At 41.8% G+C, this 18,533-nt stretch overlaps 1 protein-coding gene across 1 annotated transcript in view; it reads left to right on the plus strand.

The window, feature by feature from the left end:
- bach2b (BTB and CNC homology 1, basic leucine zipper transcription factor 2b) overlaps window positions 1-18,533 on the plus strand; it is an 87,902-nt gene that overhangs the window by 53,296 nt on the left and 16,073 nt on the right. The window contains exon 3 of the mRNA XM_030722293.1: window positions 13,708-15,213. Coding sequence (XP_030578153.1) covers window positions 13,708-15,213 — 1,506 coding nt within the window. The remainder of the gene's footprint in view (window positions 1-13,707; window positions 15,214-18,533) is intronic.

An 18,533-nucleotide genomic window follows, 5' to 3' on the forward strand; every position in this document is an offset into this window, starting at 1 on the left:
AATCAACAAGTTCCTTGTCAGGCTTTTTTTTTTTTTCCAATTTGTTGATCTATTTAAGGTGACTGCTCTGAATAGCATTCTTTGGCCCTGTTTATCAGATTGTATATCTCTCTAACAGTGGAGAGTTCTCACATCATGGACACATGGTATTCCAGTGATGTGCCAGTTTGGGGATGGCCCCTTCCTGTTCCAGCATGACTGCGCACCAGTGCACAAAGTGAGGTTCATAAAGACATGGATGAGTGAGGGTGGTGTGGAAAATCTTGCCTGGCCTGCATGGAGTCCTGACCTCAACCCAACAGAACACCTTTGGGAGGAATTAGAGTGCAAACCAGGCCTCCTTGTCCAACATCAGTGTCTGACCTCACAAATGCGCTTACGGAAGAATGTTCAAAAATTCCCATAAACACTCCTAAACCTTGTGTAAAATCTTTCCAGAAGAGTTGAAGCGAACATCATATTAAACCCTATGGATTAAGAATGGGATGTCACTCAATTCAATTCAGTTTCATTTATACAGCACCAAATGGTAAATGGACTAGTTCTTATATAGCGCTTTTCTACTCTGTCTGGGCACTCAAAGCGCTTATAGAACATGTTTATATTTACCCCATTCACACCCATTCATACATTCATACCATGATTAACTAAGCTAAGTGCTTTTTTATTATCTAACATTCACACTCCAATGCTTGCGTCGGAGAGCAACTTGGGGTTAAGTATCTTGCCAAAGGATACATTGGCATGCAGCCTGGAGTAGCCAGGAATCAAACCTCTGACCTTCCGATCAGTAGGTGACCTCCTACCTCCTGAGCTACAGCAGTCACCTCAAGTTCTTATGTCTGTGAAAGCAGGCATGCAAATACTTTTAGCAATATAGTGTGTATGTGCTCTACATTAGCAACATTCAGCTGACCTTCAGGTGTATGCAGTCAAGTATTCCTTCAGCTATAGAAGTGATCATCTATATGACCATGGGCTTGCACAGGTCCAGTCAGTTCAACTATTTCCAGAGAACTGTATTATTAACAACTTAGCCATTAAAAAATATTGTAGTAGTACAGGGTGATTTAAATGTATTCTGGGCAGCAAAAGCTAAATTTGTCCTCATGATAAGGATGTGTCACGTAGTGGTTAGGGTTAGATATTTGCATTTGCTGTCCCTCCAAGTTAACCAGTTAGATGATTTGGGTGCCAAAGCTGAGGACAAGCCAAATCCTGAAGACTTGTGTCCCAGCACGGATGCCATATTCAAGTCTAGACAATTGAGGTTATGGTACACTAATCCTGTGATTCAATTATAGGGCCAGTGTTTTGGGAAGCATGAATGTACTCATGAATTATTGCACCCTGTTTTTTAACCTAAACTACAATCTACTCCTAATCCTAAACAAATCATTTTTAATACTTAAATCTAACCAGCAAGTCAAAGTGAAAGTAAAAGGAGAGTGAAAAAAACAAACAATACAAACATGCAAACAGGAAAAGAACCGGTTATGCCACAATCATCCACACAGTCACATTAGAGTAAAAATATGATGGCAACCTCCTTGCAGCCAGGAAAAACCAGCTGTTGAGAGATTGCACTAAATTTTGCTGTCTGGGACCAATTGCAAGTAGTTGCAGTGACCAATTTTCTTTGCAAAGTGATTGCACAGGTCACCTGACGGGAGGCAACCTATCTCAGTCCGACTTAGACTGACTCCAATCATTCTCAAATAAATTGGCTTGCAATTAAATTGCAATCTAATTTATAAATGCAGACAGATTGCCAACATGTTCTAATCAATGAGTGCTGCTCATCTGCTTCATCAAATAATGAAACATACAAACCTGAGTTACTTTTGTGTTTGTGGCAGGCAATTTACTGTAAATTGTGCAAAATTTAACACCAAAAAAGCTTATCATATTTTGCCACCAAGGGTGTTTGTTTATTTGGAATAAGAAGGAGAGTTGTGATCAGAACTAGTGCATAATTGGCATGGCTGGATGTGGATGGCTTAAAGCTGTGAACTCAGTTCTGTCCTGTCACCCTTTGCTCGGTCCTCGCTCTGAGCCCCACATATTCCTGCTCTGCAATAATATCGGTATTTTACTCAAACAGAGCAGAAGTAAGCTGAACTTGGAGCATAGGAGGGAGGAAAAGGAAGAATCCTGATGCAGGATGCATGCAAGAATACTTTTTTCCTTTTTACAGTGAACAGAGTGGGTTCCAGTGTTCCGGGTTTTCAGTCACATTTCTACACAGAGATCAATACTCTAAACATATGTCTCTTTCTTTCTTTCTTTCTTTCTTTCTTTCTTTCTTTCTTTCTTTCTTTCTTTCTTTCTTTCTTTCTTTCTTTCTCTTCCTTTAAAAGACACTTCATGAAGCTATTAATGGAACTGGGTTAGTGTGTTAGACTAATGTCTGAATATTACAGTATATTAGGGTCAGTTAAACTGATATGCTTATATTCACAGTCTCACTCTTTCTTATTCAGACAGTCTCAATCAAAAATAACAATACAGACAGTTTAACATATCTGAATTAAATCTTCCATTTACTTAGAATTTGTTTGGCCATTTATCTTCAACATTTAGTATGTAATCATGTCAAAATGCTGTCAGTTTAAAGAAAGAATGAATATTACAGTAGATTCCTAAGAAAGTGTGGTTTGGTGACTTTTTTCTGCTTTCCTGCAGAGTGTCATTGCAGCGCATCACCCCATCTGTAAATCACTGTGATCTTACTGAGATCAACAGCAGACTTTCAGCGTTTGAGAGTTTATAAATATGTGACAGTGACTCAGCTCTGTAAAGTGTTTTACAGCATCATGGACTGCAAGTTGTGATTTCTGTGAATGGCACAGTAAATGGCAGTCAGGTTAGGGTTGATCTTTTCACTCAGGAGTGTGGCTGCTCCTCTATTGGCCCATCACAGCAGCTGCACCATCAGTTTCAAAGCCAACAAACTGTGCGCCTACATCTCGTCAGAGACACCCTCATAACAAGGTTTTATAACTGCAGACAGTAGATGCCTAACTCCAGTTCAGTTTCTCACACTTGAGAAAAGCCCAGAGATGCAAGCATTTACACATGTGACACAGTAATAGTATCTTCATTAACACACAGAGGGCTCAGGATGTGACAGTAAATAAAGTTTTGTGTTCTGCATATCATACATGTCAGCTGTTACACACACCTTGAGGCATCTGTTGTGTAGTTTTATATGCAGGAATAGTTTATAAGACAACTCTGTGGATATATCTTTTTCTCCACCCAAGTCTCAGCTCTCAGGACCACGCAGAAGAGTTCACCTTTATATCATAAACGTGTTGATTCTTCTTCAGCCTTCTCTCATTTATCGGAGCTGCCACACTGTTTTCAGAAAGAAACGTGTGTGAAACCTGTGATAACACTGTGCACATAATTGAGTCATTGTACATTTGCCCCGTTTAGATCTGGTTCAGTCTGTGGCTCAGAGAGCTGCATCTGATATGTGGATTCTGTTGCAATAGCAGTCTCCTTAATGTGACTGTATCATAACATTGATTATCTGAAAACATGGCTGTCGTGGTCCTGAACCGTGTGCCCAGTGTTTGGTGTTTTACTCTTGTGGGTTCTGCCTTCACTGAGTTCTGTTACGTTCTTAGTTTGTTTTGGTTTTGATCATTCATCTTAGTTTCCTGTCTTGTTATTAGTTATTGTTTACATTTTGATTTCCTAGTTCCCTTCGTCCCCGTTTCCTCTGCGTCTGTGTTCTTGTGTCTGTGTTGTCCTTTTGTCATGTCTCTGGCCTTCTGTGTTTTTGTATTGAGTTTTATTCCCAGTGTTGTGACTAGTCAGCATCTCTGTCCTGTGTCTGTTTGTTTCCTGTTTTACTTTGATAGTCTTTGTTCTTTGCGTTTGCTTCCCCATATCTTGTTTGACTATTACATTCAGCTGTGCCCCTCACCTGTTGCCTGTTCCCCAATTACCTTATGTGTGTATTTAAGTCCTCAGTCTGTGTCTGATCTTTGTCGTGTTGTCATCAATAATCCCTGCTGTGTGTCACCCTGTTTCATGTTTCCCTTAGTTTTAGTTCTGGCACCTATCCTGCCCACTTTGTTTGTATTATTTGTCATCCTTCTTAATAAACCACATTTGAGTTCAGTTTGCCTTTGGAGTCCTGAATTTGGGGTCCAACCTTTGCCTGCCTGCCACAGCTAACCATGACAGTGGCATTATAATTATGTCCCGTGATGATGGTGACTAGAAAAATGACACTACTTTTTTGTTGTTACATGTCTCACCGCATAAAAACAGCTTTCTTTAAGATGACCCTGCAACATTACTTCCATTCACCGTAAAAGACTTGCAGCAATGTGAATAACTGACCATCCTAATCTGAAAGCAAAGACAGATGTAGTGCAAAGTTGAAGGAATGTTACCAAACATTTGTGATTGTGTCAGAATGGCAATAAACTCCATTGTGATTTGACTTCTTGCAGCCAAGACTATGGCCTTTCCCTGCCTTCACTAAAAAATTCTTCAATTGTCTCAAAAGTCTCTCTGAGCTTTACAACTTAATTAGATTTTAAGCACAGCAGGCTCACTGCTTGCCAGGCAAAAAGTGTTGCTGCAGAGAAAGAATTGAGGGAGTCCAGAGATGGGCACATGTTCATGAATGGAGTCCATCCACCAACTCAGCTTGATCAGGGGCTCTACCTGCACAATTAATCTGAAAGGGCCTCACACAGTCTGGCCCTATACCAAGTGCTAGCCCTGAACAATCACACATGCAGCCTGTTAAACAGATGGTGGTAGTCAGGAGCCAGCGATAGACTGCTGCCTTCCTTAAAGATGGGGGTTAGGAGATGAAGAGGTGGCTTTGGAGAAATGAGCTATAGTGGGAGTAGTTATCACACTTTCTGGGGATTTATGCTTCAGTGCAAAATCTACACCATAACCTATGGCGTAACCTGACGTGCACTTCCCGAGAACTGTTACTACACGTCGGATCGATGCAGCCCATGATTGTGGGGGGGTCTGCTGAACACCGTCGATCCCTGCTGTGCATTTCGGGCTACATTTTTGCTGCAGTTTTTGAATTCATCAGTGACAGATCAGAATCACTGTTTCAATATAAGGAATAATAATCATAGCATTAAAAACTAAAGGACAAATAGGTTTGCCCCCCCCCCCCCCCAAAAAAAAAACAAAAACAAATGACCACAACAAAAAGCAAGGACACACAAGGGGAAAAGTCCCAGCATTTTATTTGTTTCTATGACACTGCATGTAAAACACCAGGACACGACTGCACGGTAATGAACACATAATGCACCTCACACAAGCATTAATGCCAGCAATGATGGCAACCACTTACATAGGGCTCTATAAAGATTCAGCACAGAAGCCTAAATCAGACCTTATACCCAACCCCCTCAGCACAGCAGGGGGCCTCTCTTTCTCTGCCAACACTAGGACACCTCTCATCCAGTAGACTAACAGGAATGCCTTTCTATGAGAGTGCCAGGCAGTATAGAGGAGCAGCCAGCATGCAGTCGGTGGTATGATCCCCATGTTTATGGTCTTTGCATTTAACCTTGAAAAGCAGGCATTTCATCATTTTGGACTGAGCAAATATTCTATGGAAACATGGTGAATAAACCAAATTATGGCCACACCTCTGACTGTATTCTTCCTGGCATTTTATTCACACTTAGTTGATCATCTATTTGTGTAGACACAAACATTCCAAACACAATCTTGCTGTGTCTTTAACAGAGTAGAGGTGAGGTCATGTCCTCCCAGTGTCTGGCCTGCACTGTAAGCTGTATTGGCAGCAGATTACACTATCTGATTTAATCCAGTGTCGGGGGAGGTATACTTCCCCACAGCTCAGCAGCAGGAATGTCTGAGCTTCTGTTGCCACTGAAGATGACACTTTCCTTACCATGCTACCAGTTGTCTCAGTATTACAGAGATACTCTGCTCAGGATTTCTATTCATTCTTTACTCAAATTTAAATTTGCACCAAACCAGGTGCATCATATTTGTTGACTATATATTAACATTTTTAATGAGTAAAACCATGCTATCATGCATACCTGTGTCACCAACAATTTATGCCACAACTGCCGCAACTGTTACGACAGCTTTGTGACACACTAGCTTTACCTGGCGATTACACAACTTTTTAACCACCATAATTATCTTTGACTTTGATTGCTTCCCCTGTTTGTACAGTACACTCTCACCACACTTTCTTTTAAATGTATAAATATCAGTATTCAGCACATTGTAAATGGCTGTCATGGTCCTGGGCTGTTGGCCCAGTGTTTTTGTGTTTTCTGTGAGGTTCTGTTTTTGTTGTATTTCTAGTTGTGTTTCCTCAGATTCCTTACAGTTTAGATCCTCAGTTTGTTATTGTTTCAGTGTCCTGTTATTAGTTGTATTTCATTCTCATTTCCTTTTGTTCTTCTCTTCCAGTGTCTCTGTTTTCCTCAGTGTGTCTGTCTTCTTGTGTCTTAGCCCCTTGTACCATGTTTTGTGTTTAGCTTCATTTCCTGTTTTCCTGAGTGTTGTGTTTAGAGTTCCGTCTTATCATGTTCACTTCCTGTTTTATTTTGGCAGTTCTTTGTCCTGTGTGCTTTGTGTTTAGTTTTACTTCCTTCGTGTCTTTAGTGTCATTTTGTTCACCGATGCCTCGTCCTCCCCAGCTGTCTCTCTTTCCCTGGTGTGTATTTGTGTGTGTATTTAAGGTCTCAGTGTTGTTTAGTTCTTTGTTGCGTTGTTGTCTGTGCTCCCCTAGCTGTGTGTTCCTCTGCTTAGTGCCCCCCCCCCCCTTTTTTTTTTCTCCCAGGCGTGTTAATTTGATTTAGTACAGCCTTGGTTGTGATTTTGTTGTTGGTTTTTTGTATCTTGTGACCCTCCAGCAATAAACCTGTTTGAATTTAGCTCAGTTTCACGCATCCTGCATTTGGGTCCAACCCTGCTTGCCACACAGTCACACGTGACAATGGCTCTTTAAAAATGATCTTGAACCTTGCAAATCCAGTGCTTACACTACCAGTCAAAAGTTTGGACACTCTTGGCGACAATGAGAAGGAAAAACTCCCTTTTCACAGGAAGAAACCTCTGGTAGAATCAGGCTCAGCTGGTGACCATATGAAATGCAGCTGACCTGGATTCGAATGTGATCCGTGGCTCTTTACTGCATGTCTTCCTCTCTCTCCCTGCTTTCCTGTCAATCTTCACAAAAATGTCCCCCTCCCCCCAAAAAAGAAGACTAAGACCCCTGTCACATTGATGAAAAAAATCCTGCAGACAAGCTACTCAAAGCAATCTGCAGAAATTCGTAACGGATGGGAAATGTAAATAATCGATAGCGTGCACAAAGCATGCATGGCCTGATGGCGTGTGACACGTGCAGAATATGTGCATATTGCCGAAAATTCTGCAGAGATGTGGTAGACGTGTGAGTGCCGATGGTGGACAGTTGCGGAGAGTCAATGTGCTGAACACGTCCATTGCAGATGGCAACAGATATCTGCGTTGATGGGACGTACTAACGGCAGATATAGCGGAGTAAACATCGCACCCATTGCTCGTCCACACCAAAAACCATCACAGATGGCTATTAAAAAGGCCACACCCCAGTTATTTTCACCATTTTTTGGAAACCTGCATTATCCACAATCTTCAGCCTCACTGCTGAGGACTACGAACTGATCACAAACTCAATAAGTGCTCATTATGTGCACAACTGTCAGCACCTAATTTTTGAAAACTCATTCACTGGTTGATACCTGCGGACATCTGCAGAAAATCAACCAGGAAATATCTACTAAAAACCAAAATTCAGAACACCATATACCAATAAATAATCAAGCAGAAAATAATCAACGAAAAACAAAACTTGAAAGTCCATAACTCAAAACATGTGAGTCATCAGTCCTCATTAATGCATTTCTAGTGCATACCACATGTCCTGTGTCTGATATGCAACTTACTGTCTGTGCAAAATATAACACCCCCACCCCCAGTTTTCCTGTACGGTAGCACTCCAGTTTCCCTTCACATTTTGTGTCCTCTCAACCAGCATAACAACTTCACCATCAGCAGCAGCATGACACTATAAACTAAAGGGCCTGTTTGATTTCTATTAGAGCTCCTTATTGTTTATTTGAGCACACAAAAGGTTAATGTTGGGCTACTCAGCAGATCCCCTTATAAAGCTGCCGTGTCCAATAGAGATGGAGTGTTTTTTCTCCTGTGCAGGGGAAGCGCTCATTGTAATGCTATGCCATGTCCTCATTAGCATGCATGACATGCAAGAATTCACTGGAGCACATTTGCATAAATTAGCCCTCTATATGGGCAAAAGGCCAATGTAAGTGCTGGGTGAGGGCAGGGCGAGAGAGGGTTGGTGTAGTTTTGCTCAGTTTGTTTATGAAAGGATATTTGGTAGGCTCCCTAAATATGCCATATAAATTTAAATTGTACGTGTATGTGTGATTGACCACTGCCTATCATTTTCTGCCCTGTAATAGTATCATCTATCCACTTCAGATGCAGGGCAGGGTTGTTAGCCTAAAATCTGTCACACCAATGAATTTCTGTCTTTGTCTTAAGTTGTACACCTATCATGACTTTTGAAACATTTCAGCTGTTCAGCACCACTGACAAGGAAGCACTCAGCATAGCTTCCCTCTCCTCCTGTTCTCCATTTAACAGCTAGGTTTCCTCTGTGCTAGTTCTGTCCTCCTCCAGTATTTACTCCCTCCTTCCATTCTGTGTTGCTCCCTTTATGCATTCCTTCATTAGGTGGCTGTGCTGGTTGTAACAGCAGAGTAATCACATATGGTGCAGGGCACACATAAAGATGTGCTCCTGCAGGCAGGCAGCTGCTGATACTAACTGAAAATAGATCCCTAGTTCGCTCAGCACTTTTTCCTCCAGCAGCGTTGCTGTTTATCAGTAGCCGTGGATGCAGCAGACTGGTCGCTCAGCCACATTTCATCTGCCACTGTCACAGCAGGTGTATGGAGCGTAAAGGTGAGGACCCAAACACAGGACACAGAAGGCAGAGTGTTCCAACAAAAACCAAACCTTTAATTGTAGTTTAACAACTCAGTCCAAAAAATGAAATTAAGAATTTTTATATAGCTCTGCATTTTAGCCATGCATTCATACAGCACTGTATAGATGCTTACACTTTGTCTAAGCATCTATACAGTGGCAAGACAAGTAGCTGTGGCTTAGGAGGCAGAGCGGGTCATCAAGTAAGCAAAAGGTTGATGGTTCAATTCCCTGCTACTCCGGTCTGCGTACCAAAGTATCCTTGGGCATGATATTGAACCCCGAGTTGCTCCAGTGTGAGTGTGTTCACGAATGTTAGATAGAAAGCACTTAGATGTAAAAAGAAGTGCTTTACCATTTACATAAGTGCATGTAATCAGCATAGGTGAAAATGAACATCTGCAGACTGTGGATGCACAGGGTTAACTTCCACATTGTACCCTGCAAACATACACATACATTAATATTAAAGTAATAAAATGCTTCTTAAGAATTTGTGTTTAGTATGTTTCAGTGGTTTCAGTTTCTACAATGAGTGTAAGTCAGTTTGATTACTTTCAGGCCGATTATTCAGTTAAAATGTGAATGAAGCTCTGGGATTTGTTTGAAATGTTCACGAAAGGTTTGTATGGCCCATTAATAAAGCATTAGTGGTTTTGTGCTTATCTTTTCTTGTCTGTATGCTAAAGTGTCCTTGGTCAAGATACTGAAATAGTTCCCTCAGTGTTTTGTTTTTGTGGCAAAGAAAACAATAATGGTAATTTTTTTTTTTTAAGACAGGAAAAAAAGATAAGTGAATGTGAGCAGTCGATACAGTCATTTAACAAATTGTAGGTTGAGGTTGAGCATGTTGCTCTTTAGTATTAAAATGCATTTAATAAAAAAAAAGAGAGTGAAAGGCTCTCTCTGTAGGTTCAAATGACTTTTTTCTGCTTCCTTGTACCTCCTGACCTGTTAAAAATTCCAACAAAGGCATTTTTTGCCTTCTTCACTCCATCAACAAGTGAGCTGAGGATAGTACGAATATGTCCTCTGGGCTCTATCGCTCATTCTGCTTTACAGTTCAGCTGCTTGTTGCAGTGCTCCCACCTGGACTACGTTCTGGAAGGCAGCTATCTGAATGATGGACATTATGAACAACCAAACCTGACATTCCATAAATCACAGGGTATTTTTATTTTATGTTTTTTTTCTTTTAAGTCTGAAATACACTCAGACTAAAAGGAAAAAAGGCACCTTTATTATATTTATTTTTGTTGTATTATATTTGCTATGATTTATACCACAATTACAGTCTGTCAATTTGATATTTTTACAATTAAGTTTGAACTACTTTTCCAGTGTAGCTTCAGCAAACTTCTTCATGAGGTAGCTTTGGTATAGTTCATCTGACAGTGTGATGTCAGGGTGTCGTTTTATTATGATGTGCTAACTGTGACAAAAAAAAAAAATGCTGATATGGAGTCAGCAATTTACAATTGTTATGTCCTGAATAACTGTACACTTGTGTGCCTTTGTATGGTTATGCATAGAGCCTGTCTCTTCACCATCATGTACTTGTATTTTGAATTTAATTCATTTGCCGATTGGGGGATTTTTGTTCAAATTTTCTATAGAAAATTATATAACCTCATTATCATTATTTCTCCAACCATGATATTTGAACAGTGAAATTTAAATATGACATCTGCAATGACAGTGTGAAACCACTAGTAGTCAAAGTAGTTTCCCCAGCACTCCTTAGAAAAGCAGATTGTTGCTGTTGCTCTCTGGGGTGTCTGGCAGTGAGTGCAGGACCTTTGAAATCTGCTGCAGTGCTAACACAATAGATACCAAGGGTAATTCATGTTCTTGTTTCCCCCCAACAAAGGCAGCAAAAGAATCAGTAAACAGTGAGGCCATTAAAAACATATAGTGCTTCTCATTCCTTATATCTGCAAGCCTCTGATACAGTGTAAATCTTGTAAGAATGACTTTACATCACTGAGCTCTGGAAAGGTGCTTAGATTGCGTTCCCTTAGCACCAACAGTAATGTGTTTGCAGATGGGACCTAACACTAACCTGGGATAAACCTGCAGGGATTGATTACTAGAACCGGAGTAAAGTGCTGAATACAATCTGGTGTGAACCTCATGCTGATCGCCAAAAAGCAGACAAGCATTGTATAAAAGCAGATGACTCATTTCTCTCATCTGTGTGCTCTGTGACAACAGCAGAGAGGATGGCTTAAACTTGTGCAGGCTCAGTAGTTTACCTAATTATCTGGCATTAAGTCTAAATGGAAGGCTTCCCTCTATCAGCCCACGCCACATGGCCATAATGGGGATAAGCTGAAGTCTTACAAACCATTAGCTTTTATAGGCACTTGACTTGAGGGTGCGAAGAACTGACACAGAAAGTGATGCTGTGGGGCCATGCCCTGATCAGAGCACTTAACAGTCTGGGACACTGACAAAGCAAAGCGGTTATTAACTGACTGGTCTTACAGGTAGAACAGTGCTTAAGTCAACAACAGTTTTTCAAGACAGCCAAAATAGTTTTTAATACAAATACAGTTTCATCTCATCATTAACCTAATGAGGTTTGAGAATTAGCAACACTGAGTTTTATTTTATTTGAAAAGGTGCAACTGTGAAGAATGTTTAGAAGATGGAATGAGTACCTTCAGGAGCTGATGAATTTAGAAAATGATAGAGAGAGGACAGATGGAGGACAGTTAGTAAAATCATGAACTGCAGAGGATTAATAAGGAGGTAATGACAGCGGCCATGAAGAGTGGAAAGACGGTTGGTCCAGATGATATACCTGTGGAGGCGTGGAGATGTCTAGGAGAACAGGATACCTGAGCAATGAGGAAGAAGTGTACTGGTGCTGATTTTCAAGAACAAGGATGATGTGAAGTACTGTAGTATCTATGGGGAGATAAAGTTGATGAGCTATACAATGAAGCTAGGGGAAAGAGCTGCTGAAGCTAGGGTGAGAAGAGAGGTGAGCAGCAGGATGGCTTCATGTCAAGAAGAGCACTACAGATGCAGCTTTTACTTTGAGAGTGATGATAGAGACATATAGAGAAGGTTAAAAGGAGCTGCACTTTGTCTTGGTAGCTCTAGTGAATGCATATGATAGGGTGCCAAGAGAGGAATTGTGGTACTGCATGAGGAAGTCAGGAATGGACAAACTGTGAGGCTGGTGCAGAACATGTACAAGGACAGGAAAATGGCTGTGGGGTATGCAGTAGGAGTGACAGATGGGTTCGAGCTGGGGGTGGGATTACATTATGCATTGTCTCTGAGCCCCTTCTTGTTTGCAATGGTGATGAACATACTGATCAGGCAGGAGTCTCCGTGGACTATGATGTTTGCAGATGACATTGTGATCTGTAGTTAGAGTAGCGAGCAGGTGGAAGAGAGTCTGGAGAGGTGAAGGTATGCGCTGAAGAGCAGAGGAATGAAAGTTAGTGTAAACAAGACAGAATACATGAGTGGATGTATTGGACAAAGGATGTTGATGATCATGCCGCTAGGCAGGAAGAAAAGAGGAAGACCTCAGAGGAGGTTCACAGATGTAGTGATGGAAGACACATGGTGTGACAGAAGAGGATGGGATAGGGTGAGATTGAGGCACATAATCTGCTGTGGCAACCCCTAAAGGGAGCAGCCAAAAGGAGAAGATGTTTAAAATGGGCAACAATAGGATTAGAGGGCCACCAGAGCCACATTCAGAAAAACTACATATTAGAACAGATTAGCGCTTGTAATAAGCGAATGCTCTGCACATCTAAAATAACCGTTCAAGACAAAAAGATGTGCAATAATTTTTAACTTGATGTATCTTGTCCTTGGTTCCTTGTCCTTGGTTATGTATTGTATGTTTTTATATTTGTAATCATTACCATTTTCTTAGATGTGGATGTAAATTAATGATTTTGCTAAACTCCAGCATGTTTAAGACCTATATTTTTTATAATGATGTTCATTATCATCCATTTTCCCTCTTAAATAATCAGAAACAAATAAACAGTGAAAGGTATAGTACCTATAGTAATATGAACGTGCGTTTAAGACACTTAAAAACACACTTCATGGTACTAACAAAAGTACTTAAGTACTAACATATCAACTAGTGTAGGTAACTTATATTTTTAAGGTAACCAAGACTTTTTAAAGTCTTGATTACCTTAAAAATAGAATTAAAGAATTTTAAAGAATTACAATCATTTAGCCCCAAAACACAGATATGACTTCATTTTAGATTTCTCATGCCAAGGATAGATATAATTAAAACTAAAAGAAGATAATCCAGCACTTATCTGAGATAAAATGTCCAAGCATAATTAAAGCTTTTACTATTACAGCTGTGACAGGAGGTTGTGTAGGCAAAGCCAATTATGACTGCAGAGCAGACATGGTGGATGGCTGGAGTGTCCCACAGATTGTTATTATGAACACAAGGGTGGACACAACATACCTACATTCTGCAGAGCATCAGTTCTTATGTTACAGCTGTATAGAATGTTCCTGACCCGAGAAAAAGATTACCCGATACTTTGCAGTGTTTGCGTATGTCGTTGGACCTGTCAGTTTGTCTCACCACACTCCAAGTGCTCTGAACAATGGCTGTGCTGATAGTAATGCTGGCAATTTCCCTGTTTTTTGCAGGTCACTGCCAGAGGATTCGCCCCATTGTTACAGTTTGCCTACACTGCTAAGCTGTTACTCAGCAGAGAAAACATTCAGGAGGTCATCCGCTGTGCCGAATTCCTACGCATGCACAACCTCGAGGACTCATGTTTTCGCTTCCTGGAAGCTCAGCTACGCAGCGAGGAGGATGGCTTGCTGCTTTGCCACAAGGTGGCAGGAGAATCAAACAATGTGGAGGATGAGAGCATGCAATCAGAAGCAGAAAGGCCCACCTCCCCCATGGCTCGGCATTGTGCAGATGCCCTTACTTCCTGTCGAGACCCTGATAATGATCGGCTAGCAATGGCTATGCCTAGTAACTTCATGGATAGCCGGCTGGACTTTGATCGGCAGGGAGCATCAGACCTGCCACGATGCCCCAAGTACAGGAAATACCAGTGGGCTTGCAACAAGCACAATAATGACTCCTCCTCACATACCAGTACCTCAGGTTTTCCTAGCACATTAAAAGAGACTGCCATTAGAGGGGCAATGGCAAGTCAGGGCAGGCTGCCTTTGGCACAGATCAAAGTGGAACCACAGGCAGAGGAAGAGGCCATTTTGTGCCTGTCAGGAGATGAGCAGGATGTCAGGGATAAGGACGACCTGACAGCCATGGAGATGGATAATCCCATATCTGTAGAAAGAACCAAGAGACCCAAGTCCCCTTCCTGCTCGCGAGCCTTCAAGAAAGGAGTGGACAGCCCGAGCCTGCCCAACACATCACAGCAGCTATTCACCAACAGACTTATCTGCCCCCAGGACAAAGGAAACTCTCAGGGAGATCATAAAAAAGACTTCAGGCCTTTCACTGGGGAGCTGGCTCTGTCTGTTGCATCCCCAAAGGAGGTGGACGGTTTCCCTGCTAGTTTGTCCCTAAAACCAACTTCCTGTGATGGGGTCTGCAAACAGGAAGTTGAGCTAGACCGCCGCAGTGTCATATTTTCCTCAGGGCTCTGCAATCGCCTGGGAACCCCAGCGCATTCCTACCCTGATGGGAACTCTTTGGAGATAGAGCTCTCTGAGCACATGACAAAGGGACTGTGGGCTGGAGCTAGCCATTCCCTACCCACCTCCCAGTCCTATTGTCCCAGCACCACTTCTTCTGAGCCCCAAGTCCTGTGCCGCCCACGGCCCAACACCAGCTGCCCAGTGCCAATCAAAGTATGCCCACGCTCACCACCTTGTGAGACACGCACCAGGACTTCCAGCTCCTGCTCCTCGTACTCCTACGCAGAGGATGGCAGTGGAGGCTCTCCCGGCAGCCTGCACCAGTTTGAGTTCTCCTCCTCACCATGCTCCAATGTGGCTCGCTGCCTCAACGTGGACCAGCAGGAGCAAAGTGTGGGAGGGGATACCGTTTTTAACCAGGTGCGGCCCAAGATCAAATGTGAGCAGTCCTATGGCACCAACTCCAGTGATGAGTCAGGTTCCTTTTCAGAGGGAGACAGCGAGTCCTGCCATGTGCCGGAGCAAGGGTCAGATGTGAGTGTAAAGCTTTTTTTTTTATTTTTATTTTTTTTTACTTGTAACACATAATGTAACTATCACACTCAATTCCACCACCACTAATTATATGGCAGTTACCTGCTCTCCAGGTCAGCATTAGCAGTCATTAATTCATCATGTAATAGAAGCAGGACTGTTTATACATGATTTACACCACCACAAAAGGGCACGTATGTGCTTTGATATTATGAATCTGTTCTATGCACTTCCGGAGATACGTGTAATGAGTCTGAATATTGGAGCCCGCATGCACTTATCCAGTCTATATAAAAGAACCATCAGTGGTGTTTTTAACACTGATTGGCTTATCATCTTTACTGAGAGCTTGTGTGTGAGACAGAAGCACTGCAAACAATTGAAAGGTCAGGATTCTCCCTGAGCCACTATTGTTTCAGTTTCTTCAGTTGGACTTTCTCCTGCTTTTTTCCTGGGCTTCTTTCTTACAACATCGCCAGCTTTCTCCACCACACCTTTAGGAGAAATGTGGGTGTGGTGGTATGGAGATTGTGAGAAGCAAGCACAAGGCTGTTAATTTAAAGTGTTTCTTATTCACTAACATTCTCGCTGTGGTAAAAACAGTTGACTAATGTGCACGTTTCATAAATCCAACAATAGCTTTGTGCAGGGTAAAAACATTTCTACACACATATTACACATAATGTGTGTTAAGTTCACATTTGCTAAGTAAAGAATTTAAGAAATGGTGGGCAGTGGTCGGTCAAAACCATTATCAGGCATATGTGAGGGAGTCCATATTCAAAACCTAAAAATGTATTGTTTTGCATCTATAATTAGAACAAGAGCTGTTAATATATTGCTATGTTATATTGTTGTAGTTACACTGATTCACCGAGAAAGACAAAAGGCTTTTTTACAGATCTGTCTGATCTAGAATTTACCCCATTTGCACTGATATGATAGCAAGAGGGGACAGTCAAATTTCAGTAAGAGGCAGTGCCACCCTAGGCCCCTCCTTAGCCACACTCCTGCCCTGCTTGCATCTTGCAATGGATTTTGAACCACTACTTTACAATCCATCCATCCATTCTCTTCCGTTTATCCTGTTCAGGGTCGCGGGGGGCCCATCCCAGCTTACATAGGGCAAGAGGCTACTTTACAATGTCCTATTGTTAAATGTTTAATTGTCTGATGTTGCAGTGAGTTGGAAGTGATTAGGTGTGAGGTTCATGATGGAACCATAACACAGCTCAACAGTGCTGACAAGGATAACTGTAAATCCTCTAATCATCCTACACCATCCCCTCGCTTCCTCCTCCCCCAATCTACCTGCAGACCAGACAACGGTTATTGTCTAGCAGGTGAAGATCAGTGAGGGACTCACTAATTCTCAGAAAGAGTGCAGTGCAAGTGTAATAACAAGGAGCAGATTTCCCATCTGAAGGAAAGACAATAAAATCAATTCTCCTGGAACAACTTTGTGTCCTCATAATGTTAATTTTTACTCAGCTTAATAAGCAAAGTTTTCCATCTGCATCTGAATCTTTTCCTGAAACATATTCTGGGAGTTAAATAAAATGTTCATCTCAAAAATGTCTCTTTCTAAATTACTTTATTTTATTTTATTTATTATTTTTTTTGGTTTGTTTGTTTGTTTGTTTTGTCTAATCTTGGAATAGCAGCTCTGTGGCTGGATTGTGTCAAATAAGCTGTGACACACTCTCTACACAGTGAAATCATACAGTCTTTTGGCTGTTGCAGTGCTTGAACTTGTGACCTTTTAGCTCCAAGAGACTCCACCAGGACACTTCTCTTCTGATATGACATTCAATGATATTTGCTTGAGGTGTAGGCAGAAAGAGAAAGAAAGAGAGATAGTGGAGCATTGCCATGGTGATTGGTTTCACAGAGCAAGCTGGTGCATTGCAAGGTTTGGAGCTACATGACAGGATTGTGCTTTACTGTGAAAAGAATTGTGCTCTGCATAAACAGAGCTGCAAGATAAAGAGTCTTGGCGGTTATGTGTAATTATCACCTTTGTGGCACAGTGAACAGAACCCTTCACCATCGCATTTATGGACCTTTGAAGGGCCTGCTAAATGTGCCACTGTAATGTGGGATTCATTTACACCACTGACCTATCAAACCAGAAGAACAGCCTAAAAATTAAAATTCCTATTGTCATATATTTGTGTGGGTATGACTACATAAGCACCTTGTATTTCAACATTGTGTATTGCATTGATCGCTGTCAGGAGCTCAGTGAATTCCAGCGTGGCACAGTGATAGGATGTCACCTGTGCAACAAGTCCAGTTGTGAAATTTCCTTATTACTAAATATTCTATAGTCAACTATTAGTGGTATTATAACAAAGTAGAAGCAACTGGGAATGACAGCAACTCAGCCACGAAGTGGTAGGCCACAGATGGATCAGGGAATGCTGAGGCGCATAGTGTGCAGAGGTAAATGGTAAATGGTTCTTATATAGTGCTTTTCTACTCTACTTTGAGCACTTAAAGCATTTTATACAACATGCCTTTTTCACACATTCACATACTGTATATTCATACAAGCACTTCTTTCTATGGCTAAGTGCTTTCTTTCTAACATTCACATACATTCATACTTCGACTGCTGCATCGGGGAGCAACTTGGGGTTCAGTATCTTGCCCAAGGATAGTTTGGTATGCAAACTGGACAAGCCAGGGATTAAACCACCAAACTTACAATCAGTAGGTGACCGCCTCTACCTTTAAGCACCTTGAGGCAACTGTTCATTGTGATTTGGCACTATGTAAATAAAATTGATTTGAACTCCCTTAGCTACAGTCACCAACTTTCTGCAGAGTCAATTGCTACAGAACTCCCAATGCCACTTCAGATTAGCTCAAGAACACTGAGTAGAGAGCTTCATAGAATGGATTTCCATGGCCGAGCAGCTGCATCCAAGCCTTATATCACCCATTGCAATGCAACACTTCAAATGCTGTGGTGGAAGGCATGTCACCACTGGACTCTAGAGCAGTAGCGATGTGTTCTCTGGAGTGACAAACTCTCGAAAACACACTTCTCCATTTGGCAACCTGATGGATGAGTGTGGGTTTGGTGGTTGCCAGGAGAATGGTACTTGTCTGACTGCATTGTGCCAAGTGTAAAGTTTGGTGGAGGGGGGATTATGGTGTGGGTTGTTTTTCCAGAGTCGGGCCTCTTAGTTCCAATGAAAGGAACGCTTAATGCTTCAGCATACCAAGACATTTTGGACAATTTCATGCTCCCAACTTTGTGGGAACAGTTTGGGGATGGTCCCCTCCTGTTCCAGCATGACTGCACACCAGTG

Source organism: Archocentrus centrarchus, chromosome 24 (assembly GCF_007364275.1).
Source record: "Archocentrus centrarchus isolate MPI-CPG fArcCen1 chromosome 24, fArcCen1, whole genome shotgun sequence".
Lineage (NCBI taxonomy): Eukaryota > Metazoa > Chordata > Actinopteri > Cichliformes > Cichlidae > Archocentrus > Archocentrus centrarchus.